A 15,232-nucleotide genomic window follows, 5' to 3' on the forward strand; every position below is an offset into this window, starting at 1 on the left:
AAAGCAGGTCTAAAAGTGAACGGCAAGAGAATCATTCATTCCCAAACCACAGATCTTCCAAAGACCTCCAACAGTTGATTACAGATTAGATGGTGAGAGGTGATCGCTGAACTCCTACGCATTGCCAACACCCGAAGCTCTGCTGTCATAGGAGGAACTCCATCAGAACCTGCTACTTCACGGAACACCAGCTGGGCGTGACTTTCTGCTACTGCCAATAAATCACACAACTTAATATGAACAAAAACCATGTACAGCACAATTTGGTCACTGGATCAATCATGGGCTAGCTAGCATGTCAATTGGTGCTTTGTGCTCCGAAGAATTCTTCATAAGTAACAAAAACTTAATATGAACAAAGATGCTGAACTGAACTGAAGAAAGGTAAGTTTACAAAATACAGAAGGTGAAGATATTTCTGGACATTCATTAGTACACCGAATTAAACAAGGTTCGGCCCCTTTCTTCCATCTTCTTTTACTTGGTGGAGGTGTTCTTGATAAAGCCAGATGACAGTTAGCAACTCGCCGCCTTTGCCAAGCTTCCTCGCATGCGCCTCCCTGTTGCACCGGTTGGCTGCGTAGGCCAGGAAGTTCAACCACAGCGATAGCAGCGCATCAACCATGTTTTCCTTCCTACGAAGCAGTTTGAGAGCAATAACGCGCGCATAAGAGAGCCGAGGATTGCTGACGTTGGATTCTTCAAACTCGCTCATTATATCGATGGCGATCTCCCTCTCAAGCTCAGAAGGTTTCCAGCGGTGATGGTGTGATCGGAACAAGTTCTTGGGTGAGCTAGTGTTGTGTTCAGTGCATATCTTTTTTAGTTGTATGCAGGTTTGCTCATACAACCAGTTTTGGGGAAGGCCTGGTAGCATGTCGGGGGAGTCCACGAGGAGGAACATCATGTAGTTGGACAGTACGCTGACTAGCTCCACATTGTCATCAGACTTATGATGGCCCCTTCGGTCTATTTCAGCAAGGACCAGGTCGGTGGCGATGTGCCAGCTGATGACACTCTCATGGAAGTCAACCCCATGATAAACCTCCAACTCCTTCCACAGCCCAGGATAGAGGTCCTCATTGAGTGCCCGTTCACCCCAGCTAGTCCTGCGCAAGCCCATTGTGTTGATATCATTTGCTGTGAGGTTCAATGCGAGCTTCTTGACCTTCTCACAGACATCGATGGTCCACGAGTACCTCTTGTCCCACCACTTGCCGAGGCTCAGCATCTTGAACAGATTGTCGAGGCGTTGATTTGTTGGATCGGCCTGTCTGGCACAAGACCGCAGCATGTTGCGCTGCCCCATGGTGCGTGACCACCTCCTTGAGCTTCCTGTCATGATCCTCTTGCAAGGCCAGGACCGGCGGAGAGCAAAAAATGTGTGCCGAAGTTGATGTCATCTTCCAGCACACAGAACAGAATGCCGGAGCCAATCCCACTGTGTGGCACACAAGAAGGCAAATACCCAGCTTGACCCTAGTGCGACAAGGAGCGATTTCGTCTCCAGGACCAAGGCGCCACCCAGCAAGGTGTACGTGATGTAAACATCAACTAGGCTGTAATCATCTTTGCTGCTCAACTGGAACAACACGAGAGAGGTGGCAATGGCGGGCGGTGCGATGACACGGATGCAATAGCCAGGCCAAGAGTGGGCAACACTTGCCTTTGTGTACAGGATATCGTACATGAGGGAGAGCTCCATCTCCATCACCCTCCACATGTGTTCACGGTCTTCCGAAAGGCCCTGGATTATTTTGATGTCCAGAGAATCCAGGCTATCTGGGTCATCCCGCACAATCACGCAATCAACTATCCCACGCTTGCAGATATGAAACAGGGAGTGAGCATGATGCAGGGCTAGGTCGCCATCATTGTACCAGTCTTGATACTCGGTGTAAAATTGCTGGTGATGCATGTCATTTTCCCGTACCTTGAGAGAGCTCTGGAGGTTGCTGAACTTGGCGGACCGGAGCGCCCATGTCCTCTCCGCATACTTTACAGCACCGACAACAGATATCAAGCCGGCAGCCGCCATGAGCAAGGTCCCGCTGCCGATGATATGCCTGTACAGGACATATCCAGCTGCCAGGAACTGCACCACAAGGCTTAGCAAGTGGCGCCCCCAGAGCTTGCTATCCTCAAGGGCGTAGGCGGTTATGTTATCCGGGCCACCGAGGTGCAGCAGGAGGAATGGCACCCAGAAGGCAATGAGATGGTGGTCTTTTGTTGCGCCGCTGAAGAGGAGCTGGCCGGCGGCGTATGTTGCGGTGGAGTCAGACAGCTGATACGCCACCCAGAGGGGGGACCTCAGCCAAAATGAGCCACCGTCACGCCGACGGACGTTGGCAAAGATATGGAGTATGACCTGGAAGAAGAGGCTCAAGAGGACCCCGATCTGGGACGCCCAGTCATTCCAGAAGCCCAACGGCCCCCCATCCATTGTTGCGATCTTGACCCTGCAACGCAATCACTGTAGGAACGTAGGATCAGTAATGACAACTGAACAAGGTAAGAGCACAGCCTAATTGCACATATTCAGGTGGGAGATGGCATAGCGTATGTACGTACGTGTAAGGGTACCTCCAAACCTTGAAAGAAGTGAACACCTGCACTGAAGAGTATGGCACTGCTTGCTAGCTGAGTCCAGATCAACTGAGTAGTTGTAGTAGACTGTTGAAAGAATATGCTATCCATTTCCATGTTACAGAAGCTAGCCAACATGGGATGCCAACTAGCTTTCTGTCCACTCTCAACAAGTATCCAAACAACCAAGAAATTAAGAACACTGATAACAGCGAGGAACCGCATCCGCATGTGAGAGTACGCGCTGGATGCACGTATTTTGAAGGATAATCCACTATAATAAATGAGATGAGGTGCATAAATACAGTCTCAAACATGTGCCTGCATCTGGACACCACACCACACCACCTACAGTACTATAGTTGACCTGAGACCATGGTAGTGTACGAGCTGCATTCAGTCGACCAACAATACTATGTATGCCAATCGGCCAACAATACTCTATTCCCGGACCATGTTATGGGGAGAAGAGATGGAGCATATGATCTGGCAGCCGAGGCTGAAGAGAACACCAATCTGGCTGGACCAGTTAATCCACCATTGCTGCGAGTTTGATCCTGGAATGCAACAACTGTACAAAGACAAAATCAGTAACTGAGCACAGCCTAATTGCATAGTACAGAGCTAGAAGATCATAGAGTGGTAGTGTAAACTGTGTAATACCCCCTCCGTCCCAAAATAAGTGTCGCAAATTTAATACTAAATTAATATAAAATTTATAGTAGATCAACTACACTTATATTGGGACAGAGGAAATACCTCCCAACTCCGAAGAAAGTGGTCACCTGCACTGCAGAGTATGACACTGCTACCTAGATCAAACTACAGAGCAACTGACAGTGGTAGGACACTGTTAAGTCAACATTACATGTGACTCTTATTTCCATGGCGCAGGAGCTAGCCAACAAGGAGTCCAACTGGCTGTGCACTTTCAACAAGTAGCCAAAGAATCAAGAAATTAAGAACTCTGATAATGTTGAGGAATCATACGTGAAGGTGCGTGCTGCGGGATGCATCCAACAGACCAACTCATCATTTGTAAGCCTGTCAATATTATATTTGGAAAGAAAAGCCGAATTAGGTGGATAAACACACTCTCAAGCATGTTCCTACATGTGAATTATCATGATGTCTTTTTTATTGTTCAGACCATGTAGTGTAGTGGAAGTTGCATTAAATCAAATAGCAATACTACAATCTCAGAGCATGTGATGGCAACCAGGAGGTAGTTAACAGCCTGGTCAGGCCGAGCCACGGCAAGAAGGCGACGAAGATGAATCCCCTTCTGTGACCTTGAGCAGGAGCAACGCGCGGCACTAACAGGGAATTGGGGGTTGATTCCTGTTGAGAGGAGATCGGTGGAAAATAATGGATTTACCGCAATGTTTCTACTACTTAACAATAAACAAAATATATGATCGTTAGACAGGACAAAATAACTGTCATAGATATAATCAACAATCGAAGTGCATATATACAAGTGCACTGAACTGAAATGTGACAGTGGCAATACCTGTGTAACAGCAGCACTAGTACTAGCTGTACCGAAGTCCAAGCAGGACCTAACAGCAGATAGAGATGGTGGCGATTAGGACAATGTCTCGTTTGTACTCAAATACCAGAATTCCAAATTCGAATAGTATGCACGTACCCTTATTTCTTTCTGATAAACAAAAAGGAGAGTAATGCACATGAAAGGAAACAACTACGCACTTTTCAGCCCCTCAACAGGAATAATTATTGACTCTGGGGCAGCATAGCTTGGATTTAGGAAGTAATCGTTATTTTTATTTATTTTTTAAAAAGGAGGAACTTAGCCCCCGGCCTCTGCATCAATCAATGCATGCAGCCATCTTTATTTAAAAAGTAACAAATAGTCATAAATCCACAAGGTCCCGAAGCTCAATAGTAAAACAAAGATAAAATGACAAGATGACTACCATATTGGGTGTAGCTAAAAACAGATTACGATGCCTATACACCTGGCCTATGATTAGCACGCCATCCAAACCGGTTGAAGATAGCCCGTGCGACCATCTCCCAACGGTTGCACCCAATATCCATAACAATAATGGTAGACATACAAAAACTTACAAAGGTTTACTTAACCTTCCAAACTAACTCTTCTCCCCCCCCCCCCCCCCCCCCCCGCTGATTTTCAGTGGGGGTGGGGCCCCTCATCTCTCAATTACCAATCACAATCTTACACATCAGTTTGTACGTAAAATCTTTACGTAAGTCTTTGTAGGTGTAGCATTACTCGATGGATGGCACAGGGATTACAAACTGGAGTATGTAGCAGGCGTGCCAAATGGAGAGCTTCTGTCAGGATCCGAACCTGAAAACCAACCTGAAGAATCAACAGTTAACTCGGGAGAATGGAATACACAGATCGTTTTGTTACAGCGCCATGTACAACTTGCCGATTCACGCCACGATCGGGGATCATGCATCCGGTGACTACCGGTTTCCTAAACATCACTGTGAACTTCTCGACAACTGCCTTACTGCACTTTAGCTTTACTCTTACCATCTCAGATTAAAAGGCTGGTTTTCTTCAATTACCAAACCTTATCAGGTAACTACATAGCAAACATGTTATTCAACCTCGATGCGGCTTGATTCTGCCAACCCACCGCCATTGCTAAGCCTCTTGATGTAGGAGGAATCACTAGTTCACTACAGAACATATCTTTATTAAGTTGTTGCTAGTACTTCATCTAACAAGCATAACATGATATCTTTATTAAGTTATTGCTAGTACTTTCATCTAACAAACATAACAACGACGGCATGAGTCCAGCAGTTTCATCCTAGACTTTACATTCATCATCACTGAAAATCAATAAGCTGTTATCACTCATATCATAAGCCTTTCGAAATTATCACTAGTTGTGGCCTCTCAAGAGCTTATCCGGGCAGCCGGCTCCGGCAAAAGCTTAAGAGCTGGCCATAGGGCAGCCACATCACGCCCAAGAAGGCAGCAACCAACGCAAAGGCATGCAACACGAGGAATTCAATGACCACCCATGAACCGGCTGGATCATACGAGTTACCGATGGCGAAGGTCCATGCGACAAAGAAGCAGAGGAGCCCCACCATAAACTTTACCATAGATATGAAACGTGTCGGTGGCGACCTTTTCATTATCACCAGCACTGACACTAGTGCCAGAGATATGGCGAAAGTGGTCGTGTTGATGACCACGTACTTGAAGGCATGAATGGCTTGTTCCTTGGAGATGTTATCCGGCGCCGCCATTTCTGCAGGAGAAAGACGGGACCAGGGAATACGGATGGAACCAGTCTTTATCAGCACACGGTACCAATCCTTGGGCATCCAGCTTGGCGGCCGCATCGCCGCCTGAAATGACATGCCGATGAACAGGGTGCCCACGGTCATCAGCCATCCGCGCATCTGGCCCATGTACTCCTGGTTTTCAGCTGCTTGTGCTGCTGCTGCGTCGACCGCCGGTGGCGTGACACCCGCAAGGCACTGCTTCCCTGTAAGGGTGATCTCAATGACCATGGTCCTGTTCTCGCCTATGTCGATTTTCAGCCTAGCGTTCTACGATGAACATGCACAAACAATTTAATTAGTCCATTAACTACAGAAATTAACAGAGACACTGACGCTCTGATCAATTAGAAGAAACATACCTGCGATTCCAGGCGCTGCCCGGCAGAATCCACAATGCCACCCTCAGTTGGGTCGGCGACAGGCAGGACAACATCCGTGTGTTGGTTCTCCTGCGCCATCCTCACTCTGAACTTGTCCACTTTAGTCTGTTCTCTTCTTATATATAGGCAAAAACGCACGGCTTCTTTTTCAGTTCTCATCTCGACCCCCAAGTCAAACTCGAGCTGCATCTCTTCTCTGCCCGAAAAATTACTTAATCAGTAATACTTCTCCACCTGTAGCAGATGACTGAACACCAACTACGCACGTATGTACTCCCTCCGTTTCTAAATATAAGTCTTTTAAGCGATTTCACTAGGGGTCTACATACGAAACAAAATGATTGAATGTATGCTCTAAAGTATGTCTATATACATCCGTATGTAGTCTAATAGTGAAACCTCTAAAAAGACTTATATTTAGGAACGGAGGAAGTACCTTTTGCAAGAGAACCAAAGTTTCACACATGGGTTCACATGGTGGTTGCTTCGGGAATTGAATAAATAATTAAGGAAGACTAGAATTGATAACAGAACCGTTGATACCTGCGTACCACGAGCCCTACAAGACTAGAATTGGGCTAATTCATTTTTTGTAGCGTAATAAGAAAAAAAAACTGCACCATAAATCAGGAGAGTTGTCTATAACAAATGGTTATTTTATTTTATGCCTTTCAATTGTTTTGTGTTACGCTCATAGGAACAACAAAATCGACTGGCTAAATGGAGTGTGGTTTGCCGTCCCAAAGACCAAGGCGGGTTGGGCATTCATGACCTTGAGGTCAAAAATAAGGCCCTACTTGGCAAATGGTTGTTTAAGTTATTGACAGATGACGGTGTATGGCAAACCCCACTAAAGAGAAAATATGTGGGTTTAAAGGCAATATCCCAAGTATACTGGAAGCCTGGGGACTCTCATTTTTGGGCAGGCTTAATGGCTACGAAGAAATATTTCTTTCACTATGGAACCTTCTCGATTAAGGACGGCTCGGAAATTAGATTCTGGAAGGATAAGTGGCTAGGTAATGCTTCACTCCAAGAACAAAATCCAACTCTGTACAATATTGTGCGTCACAAGGGAGGTACCATCGCCACGGTTTTGGAATCATTTCCGCCAAATGCGTCGTTCAGAAGGAATTTAATTGGACCCAGACTACAATCGTGGAACACTCTGCTTCGGCGGTTGTCCACGGTGGAACTGTCACAAGGATCCTATGTGTTTCGTTGGAATCTACATGGAAATGGACAATTCTCGGTGGAGTCCATATACAGAGCTTTGCTCCAATCTGATGTGCCAGTTGATAATAACAAGAAGATTTGAAACATGAAGATACCTCTTAAGAATAAAATCTTTGCATGGTATCTTCGTGGCGGAGTCATTCTTACTAAAGATAACCTTATTAAAAAAAATTGACATGAAAATACGCAATGTGTTTTTTGTCAACATGATGAGACAATAAAATATTTGTTCTTTCAATGCAAATTCGCTCATTCTATATGGTCAGTCATCCAAATAGCTTCTGGCTTGTATCCTCTTTGTACTGTTGCTAATATATTTGGCAACTGGTTACATGGGATTGAACACAGGTTTAGAACTCTTCTCAGGGTGGAAGCACTTGTCGTTATTTGGTCACCTTGGCTATGTAGAAATGATAAGGTTTTTGATGGTAAAAGTACTTCTCTTATGCAGGTTATCTATAGATGTACTGGGACGCTTCGTTTATGGTCGTCTCTACAACGTATGGAGAATCGAGACCTATTTACGATTGGAAGCTATGACGAGGGAACTCGGCAAAGATTTCTTTGCCCAGTGCAAAAGAAAAGAACTCAGCAAATATTTTTTTGCCCAGTTCAAAAAATAAATAAACTCAACAAACAAAGTAATAAATTGCACTCGGTAAACATCTTGAACTCGGCAAAATCTCAGATTCTAGTGATGCAGACCGAGTTGATCCGAACTGCATTCGCCAAATTGCAATGTGAGTGCAGCAGAAGGAGTAGTAATCAGAACTGCATTCTGTTTTTTCTCACTCCCAAATACTATAGTATTTCATAACTAGCACACACACGCTACATTAAACAGTATCAGATCACCTGGATAGCCACCACAGAACCAAAATATTATAGGTGATTAACAGTACCATATTCCAAGAAAAGCCTACAGTTGTCGGTTTATTTCAAATCATTCCATGCCAAACCTCCCTGATGGTTACCACCTTTTCGTTTCACCACAAAACACAGTGACAAGCTAACTAATGAATAGCAAGGGAACTAAGAATTCCGTCTTGCTTCACATACAGTCCATTTATAATCCATTTTAGCTGCCTGAGCGGTCATGACCTGTGCAGAGGCCACTGCTAGCTACCAAGTAAGTACATGTCATCTTTAGCAAAGCTAATTAACAAACTAACTACAACCAACAATTAATTACAGATTAGATAGTGAGAGATTAATTACCTGGTGCTCATTGCGCTGTCATGGCATCAAGAGCACCTTGCAGACCAACTCATCATTTGGAAGCTTGTTAACACTACATTTAGAAGGAATCATGGGGATTAGTAAGATAAAATACAGTCCCAAACATGTGCCTACTTGCCAATTTCATATCCATCAAGTCCCCAGCTTGTTCCAGATCTGCATCGAATGATTGCATTTTACTGGGCACGATATGAATATGCAGGCAATGAAGTGTTACACTCTTCTGCCCTATCCATGGATACTTGGTAATAAGCTTAAACAATTACGCAAGCAAATACATGGAAGAACAGCTATGTCATTTTTCTTACAACTAAAACCAAGGTTGATTCATAAACAAGACAGGACACTATTTGGTACAGACTCACAGCTTCATTATACTGAGATAAATGCAATAGGAATCCTAATTGGACGAGAGTGATAATATTCGTGCCAGCTAAATGCCTTGTTTTGCTTCTTCCGCCTTTAGTTATCGGTTATGCTTGACCAGTTGGTGGAGGTGCTCGGTAAGAAGCCACAGGATGGTCGTGAGCTCACCTCCACTGCTGAGCTTCCCGGCATGGGACTCCCTGCTGCACTTATTAGCAGCGTGGACCAGGAAATCCCTCCACACATAGAAGAGCACCTGCAATGAGCTGTACGTGCCCTTTACTTTCTCGTCATTTTCATTCTTGACGAGTTCTTGGGCAACGAGGATTGCATAACGGACACGGGGAACTTCATCGGTGATATCTGGATTCTCTTTTTGCACTATCTCGGCAAGCTTCTTTCTATACTGCAGACTGGAGCGGGAGCGAGAATTGGGGCCATCATACAGGCGGAACAAGTCGCCGTAGCTGGGAGCTGGGTGCTCTTGGCCTTCTTGGGACCATATGCTGACCAGATTCTCACAGGTTCGTCGGTACAATTTGCTCTGAGAAAGGCCCGGTAACATGTAGGGGCGCTCCACCAGGAGGAACATCATGTAATTGGACATCACCCTGACAGACTCCTCATAGAATGCTTCTTCTTCCATGGTCTCTTCCGTTGCTTTCTTCCGATTCTCGCCAAGGAGAAAGAGGTCGGTGGCGAGGTGCCAGATAATGACGCCCTCTTGGAACTCAACGCCTAGTTTTCTTTTTAGAGGTTTAAGCACATCGTCATGCAGATTACAATCGTCGAGTGCCTCCTCACCCCATTTCTCCCTGATAATGCCCTGTGTGCTCACTTTCCCATCGCTCACCAATTCCTGTATGTACATCATCAACCTTTGTTTCAGCTCCTCTGGAAACTTGACGGTCCACGAGTGGGCCCCCAGCATTTTGGCAAATCTACCCACTAGAGGGCTGTTCCTTTTGCTGGGACGAGTACAGAAATGCAACATGTTATACTGCCCCACAGTGCCCGACCACCTCCTTGACGGCCTCAACCATGTGCTTAGTCCCATGACCTTTATGAGCCGGTGAAGAGATACAATCCTACGACGAAGCCGATCCCATCCCCCTCCGCAGAGAACTTCATGTTGAAGCCAACTCCATCTTGTGCCACACAGGAATGGGAGTGTCCAACTCGACCCAAGTGCACTCAGCAGAGATCTCATCTCGAGGAGTAAGGCACTGCCCAGTAAGATGTAGGTGATCAGAACATCCACTCTGCTGTGACCAGCTTTGCCACTGAACTGGAACACCAAAAGCGAGGCGGCGGCGGCAGCAGGTGAGACTATGCAGACACAGTAACCAAATAAATTGTGGACGACAGCTGCCTTGGTGTAGAGGATGTCATACATCAGGGAGAGCTCCAACTCCATCAACACATACCTCTGTTCATATGTGAGATGTTCAAGTACTTTGATCTCACGGTTGTCTTCACCCATGCTGCCCGACGAATCAACAGCTGCGTGCTTGCAGATGTGGAACAGGGAGTGAGCATGCCGCATGAGGAATTCTTCTTCGTCCATCTTCCCCTTGAATCCCCCTTTGGGGGGTCTTTCATCGAGGTAAAAATGGCATTTGGCACGTGGTTCCTTCTTAAGCGAGCTCCGGATGCTGTCCATGTTGCTGCCCTTCAGTGCTGCTGTCCTCTCTCCGTACTTGAGAACACCGACGATGAACATCAAGATGACAGCAAGCACGAACATGTCCTGAGTGCCGACGTAATGCTTGTAGAGGACGTAGACAGCTCCGGCAACCTGCATACCAAGAGTTACCAGGTGTCGCAGCCAGAGTCTGTTGTCCTCAAGTGAGTAGGCGGTGATGTTGTCCGGGCCGCCAAGGTGCAGCAAGAGAAACGGTGCCCAAAACGCGACGAGACGATGCTCGCGACGTGTGGCACCGTCGAAAGAGAGGTGACCAAGAGCATATATTGCAGTGGCATCAGCCAGCTGGTATGCCATCCAGAGGATGAACCTGAAGAGTCGCCAAGATGTTTCACGCCGACGTATCCCGGCTAACAAGAGCAGGATGACTTGCAGAGTGAGGCTCGCCAGCACCAGGATCTGAACCGCCCACGCATTCCAGAAGTCTATAGGCCCTCCAGCCATTGATCTTGCCCTGCATGCACTGCATGGAATGAATTTTTACCATAGGATCGGCGCAGCTGTTTCATTAAACAGAAGAACCTAATTAATGCAGCTAAACTAGATCATCTCAATCAGAAAATCAGAACCAATTTGTTTACACATACCAAGTGATAGCACAATTGCAGCGAGCGGCACAAGTTCGGACTCAGGCAAGGTCCAGCCAGCAGTGAAACAGGAAGTACAAAGGACACTCAATACTCCCTGCTACTAATAGACTGAAGAAGGTGGCTAACTACTGAAACATGAAACTAAGAAGACAGACGTTAGCCATACTATATATAGGCCATCATCTCATAGTTCTCATTAGCATTTGTTATTGTTGAGACCGACCAACTCTGAGAAAAGCGGCATCTAATAATTCCCTGTTATTAAAGCATTAGTTGGTACCTCCCAACTCTGAAGAAAATGATCACCTTCACTGCAGAGTACTATGATGCTGCTGCCTAGCATAACTACAGAGCAAGTGATCAAGTACTAGTACTAGGCCATCATCTCATAGTTCTCATTAGCATTTGTTATTGTTGAGACCGACCAACTCTGAACAAAGCGGCATCTAATAATTCCCTGTTATTAAAGCATTAGTTGGTACCTCCCAACTCTGAAGAAAATTATCACCTTCACTGCAGAGTACTATGATGCTGCTGCCTAGCATAACTACAGAGCAAGTGATCAAGTACTAGTACTAGGCCATCATCTCATAGTTCTCATTAGCATTTGTTATTGTTGAGACCGACCAACTCTGAACAAAGCGGCATCTAATAATTCCCTGTTATTAAAGCATTAGTTGGTACCTCCCAACTCTGAAGAAAATTATCACCTTCACTGCAGAGTACTATGATGTTGCTGCCTAGCATAACTACAGAGCAAGTGATCAAGTACTAGTACTAGGCCATCATCTCATAGTTCTCATTAGCATTTGTTATTGTTGAGACCGCCCAACTCTGAACAAAGCGGCATCTAATAATTGACCAACTCTGAACAAAGCGGCATCTAATAATTCCCTGTTATTAAAGCATTAGTTGGTACCTCCCAACTCTGAAGAAAATGATCACCTTCACTGCAGAGTACTATGACACTGCTACCTAGCATAACTACACAGCAAGTTATCAAGTACACAGTCAAGTCAACATTGTTGGCTTTTCGCCCTCAGGATCGAACACACTATCACCCTGCAGCTCGACTAGCCGTGTACGTACAACTCGGCTCAACGTATACGAACTAGTTGTATCACTCGATATCTCACCGGCGCTTACGCAAACACCGGGACCAGAACACACGCACGCGAACGCAGCAACACAAAGATGGCCAGAGGCATGTGTCGTGCCTCGTAATAATCTCTTTATTGCTTTTCTCGTTTTTTGGTGTACAAAACTCACGCAATGCTGCATATATATATACATCAACCTGGCTAGCAAGCCGACTCCAACTAGACGTCTAAGTCCAACACGGAGAGTCAATCCTAACCGGACTTCACCTGCACACTAATTACTAATTCCTAAACCAGCTAGTACAATTCGTATATGACCAGGACATCCACATGAAAAACTTTCCAGACTATACGGCAACCTGCCTAACTGAATATGACTCGGTTTGGATTATTCCTACATTCACCCCCTAATCCAAACTATCGACTCGGAGACTTAGAACCAACACATCACCAAGATTACCAGCCCATGCCGTCACATCTTAGCGTGCTACATGCAGACTAAACACATAGCCTCTCACGCAGGAACTCAACTTAACTGGTGCGCATCCATCTTCACGTTGGCCTTCGTCTTCTCGCCGAGACACACTAACGACTCAGACACAAACAAAAAACTAAAGACATACTCTTTTTTTTGTTTTTTTTCTCGCGCAGCTTCTTTATCAAAGCAACCCTGGGCCATCATCCACGCCCACTTTAGCTAGTTGCAGAATCTCGTGCTCCTTCTTTGCCTCCTTCCGCGAATCAGGACACTCTCGAGAATAGTGTCCATAGTTCTGACAATTGTAGCATCGAACTTTAGATTTGTCAAACTTCCTGTACTTTTGCTTATCTTTCTCCTTATTGCGCGAGAACATCAACTGCTCCTCTTCTTCGTCGCGTTCCCGTCCTTTCAATGTCAACTCATAGGTCTTTAGCCGCCCGATCACCGACATCTTCGTCACATCGCCCCACTGCTCGATGGTGCCAACGATCGGTAAAAACTTGTCGGGAACGGTTCGTAGTAATTTCTCCACAACCGCGATGTCTTCCATCTTTGACCCAAGAGCTCGCATCTCATTAACTAGGGAGGTTAGTTTTAACGCAAATTCACCAACCCCTTCTGACGTCTTCATGCTCATCCTCTCGAACTCCCTCCTTAGAGCTTGAACACGTGCCTTCTTGACACGATCATCTCCAGCATGCATCTCCTTGAGCGCTTGCCAAGCTTCCTTTGCCGTCTCTTTCTCCGATATAGACATGAAAACGACATCAGACACACCTTGGGCTATGATGGAGAAAGCCTCTTGGTCCTTTGTCTCTTCGACCGCGCCTTCACCTTCCACCGCTGCCCAAACTCCACGCGCACGCATGAAGATCTTCATCTTCGCAGCCCACACCCCATAATTGTCACCATCAAGCATGGGGTACTGGATGGTCACACCACCACCACTCGCCTTCGAAGTCGACATGATCCTCTTCTTCGATTTTTCTCCGTCCGTGACACAACTTGACGGCGACGACAACTCCACCATGACGCAACTTGACGGCGAAGCCTCCACACCTTGCTCTAGATACCAATTGTTGGCTTTTCGTCCTCAGGATCGAACACACGATCACCCTGCAGCTCGACTAGTCGTGTACGTGCAACTCGGCTCAACGTATACGAACTAGTTGTAGCACTCGATATCTCACCGGCGCTTACGCAAACACCGGGACCAGAACACACGCACGCGAACGCAGCAACACAAAGATGGCCAGAGGCACGTGTCGTGCCTCGTAATAATCTCTTTATTGCTTTTCTCGTTTTTCTGGTGTACAAAACTCACGCAACGCTGCATATATATATATACATCAACCTGCCTAGCAAGCCGACTCCAACTAGACGTCTAAGACCAACACGGAGAGTCAATCCTAACCGGACTTCACCTGCACACTAATTACTAATTCCTAAACCAGCTAGTACAACTCGTATATGACCAGGACATCCACATGAAAAACTTTCCAGACTATACGGCAACCTGCCTAACTGAATATGACTCGGTTTGGATTATTCCTACAAACATTACATGCCACAGGAGCTAGCAAACTAGCTGTCCACTTTCAACAGGTAGCCAAAGAAGCAAGAAATTAGGAACACTGATGACGGTGAGGAATCACATGTGAAGGTGTACGTGCTGGATGTGTCCATCTGGCCAACTCATCATTTGTTAGCTTGTCCATACAAAATTAGGATGGAAAAGACGAACAAGCTGGATAAATACAGTCTCAAGCATGTGCCTACATGCGATTCCTCATACGCCCCACGGGAACCTGTAAAATCTGCAACACAGAGCTAAGCCCACTTATTCGCATCTAAGGAATTATTCGGATTATTGTGGAAATTGAATGCATCTGACTCCAATGCAGAAGCATCCACATACCATAGCTAAGTGCAAAAGGGGAAGTCTACTATAAGTACCATCTGAATCCATCGAGCAAGCAGAGGGAAAGAAATACAAACAAGAAATCATGGGCATTAGGCAGATAATTGGTGTGGTCCATACTAAATTAGGAAGAAAAGGACGGATTACGTAGATAAATACAGTCTCAAGCATGGAAGCGTGGGCATGCATGTGGCTGTGCGTGCGTGCATCCTGTGAACCAACGCAACATTTGGTAGCTTCTGGATACAAAATTTGAAAGGGATCATGGGCATTTGGTAGATAAATAGAGTCTCAATAGTTAGTGTGGTGGCAACTAGGTACACTGATA

At 45.8% G+C, this 15,232-nt stretch overlaps 3 protein-coding genes across 5 annotated transcripts; all 3 read right to left on the minus strand.

The window, feature by feature from the left end:
• Nucleotides 1–276: 276 nt before the first annotated feature.
• On the minus strand, nucleotides 277–3,154 carry LOC123429074. Its single transcript, XM_045113135.1, has 2 exons — nucleotides 2,572–3,154; nucleotides 277–2,473 (listed from the first exon to the last, which is right to left on the minus strand). The coding sequence occupies exon 2, from the start codon at nucleotides 2,441–2,443 to the stop codon at nucleotides 1,400–1,402; it is 1,044 nt and encodes a 347-aa protein (XP_044969070.1). The 5' UTR covers nucleotides 2,444–2,473; nucleotides 2,572–3,154; the 3' UTR covers nucleotides 277–1,399.
• Nucleotides 3,155–4,811: 1,657 nt separating this feature from the next.
• Nucleotides 4,812–6,465, minus strand: LOC123429075. Its single transcript, XM_045113137.1, has 2 exons — nucleotides 6,246–6,465; nucleotides 4,812–6,153 (listed from the first exon to the last, which is right to left on the minus strand). Exons 1-2 carry the CDS (start codon nucleotides 6,453–6,455, stop codon nucleotides 5,497–5,499), a joined length of 867 nt encoding a protein of 288 aa, XP_044969072.1. The 5' UTR covers nucleotides 6,456–6,465; the 3' UTR covers nucleotides 4,812–5,496.
• Nucleotides 6,466–8,886: 2,421 nt separating this feature from the next.
• LOC123429076 lies at nucleotides 8,887–11,546 on the minus strand. 3 transcript variants are annotated; one of them, XM_045113140.1, is made up of 2 exons: nucleotides 11,400–11,546; nucleotides 8,887–11,266 (listed from the first exon to the last, which is right to left on the minus strand). In XM_045113140.1, exon 2 carries the CDS (start codon nucleotides 11,254–11,256, stop codon nucleotides 9,208–9,210), a length of 2,049 nt encoding a protein of 682 aa, XP_044969075.1. In that variant the 5' UTR covers nucleotides 11,257–11,266; nucleotides 11,400–11,546; the 3' UTR covers nucleotides 8,887–9,207. The 3 variants fall into 3 exon arrangements, with proteins under 3 accessions (XP_044969075.1, XP_044969073.1, XP_044969074.1); XM_045113138.1 differs by having other exon boundaries at nucleotides 8,887–11,275; XM_045113139.1 differs by having other exon boundaries at nucleotides 8,887–11,312.
• Nucleotides 11,547–15,232: the final 3,686 nt, after the last annotated feature.

Source organism: Hordeum vulgare, chromosome 2H, assembly GCF_904849725.1.
Source record: "Hordeum vulgare subsp. vulgare chromosome 2H, MorexV3_pseudomolecules_assembly, whole genome shotgun sequence".
Lineage (NCBI taxonomy): Eukaryota > Viridiplantae > Streptophyta > Magnoliopsida > Poales > Poaceae > Hordeum > Hordeum vulgare.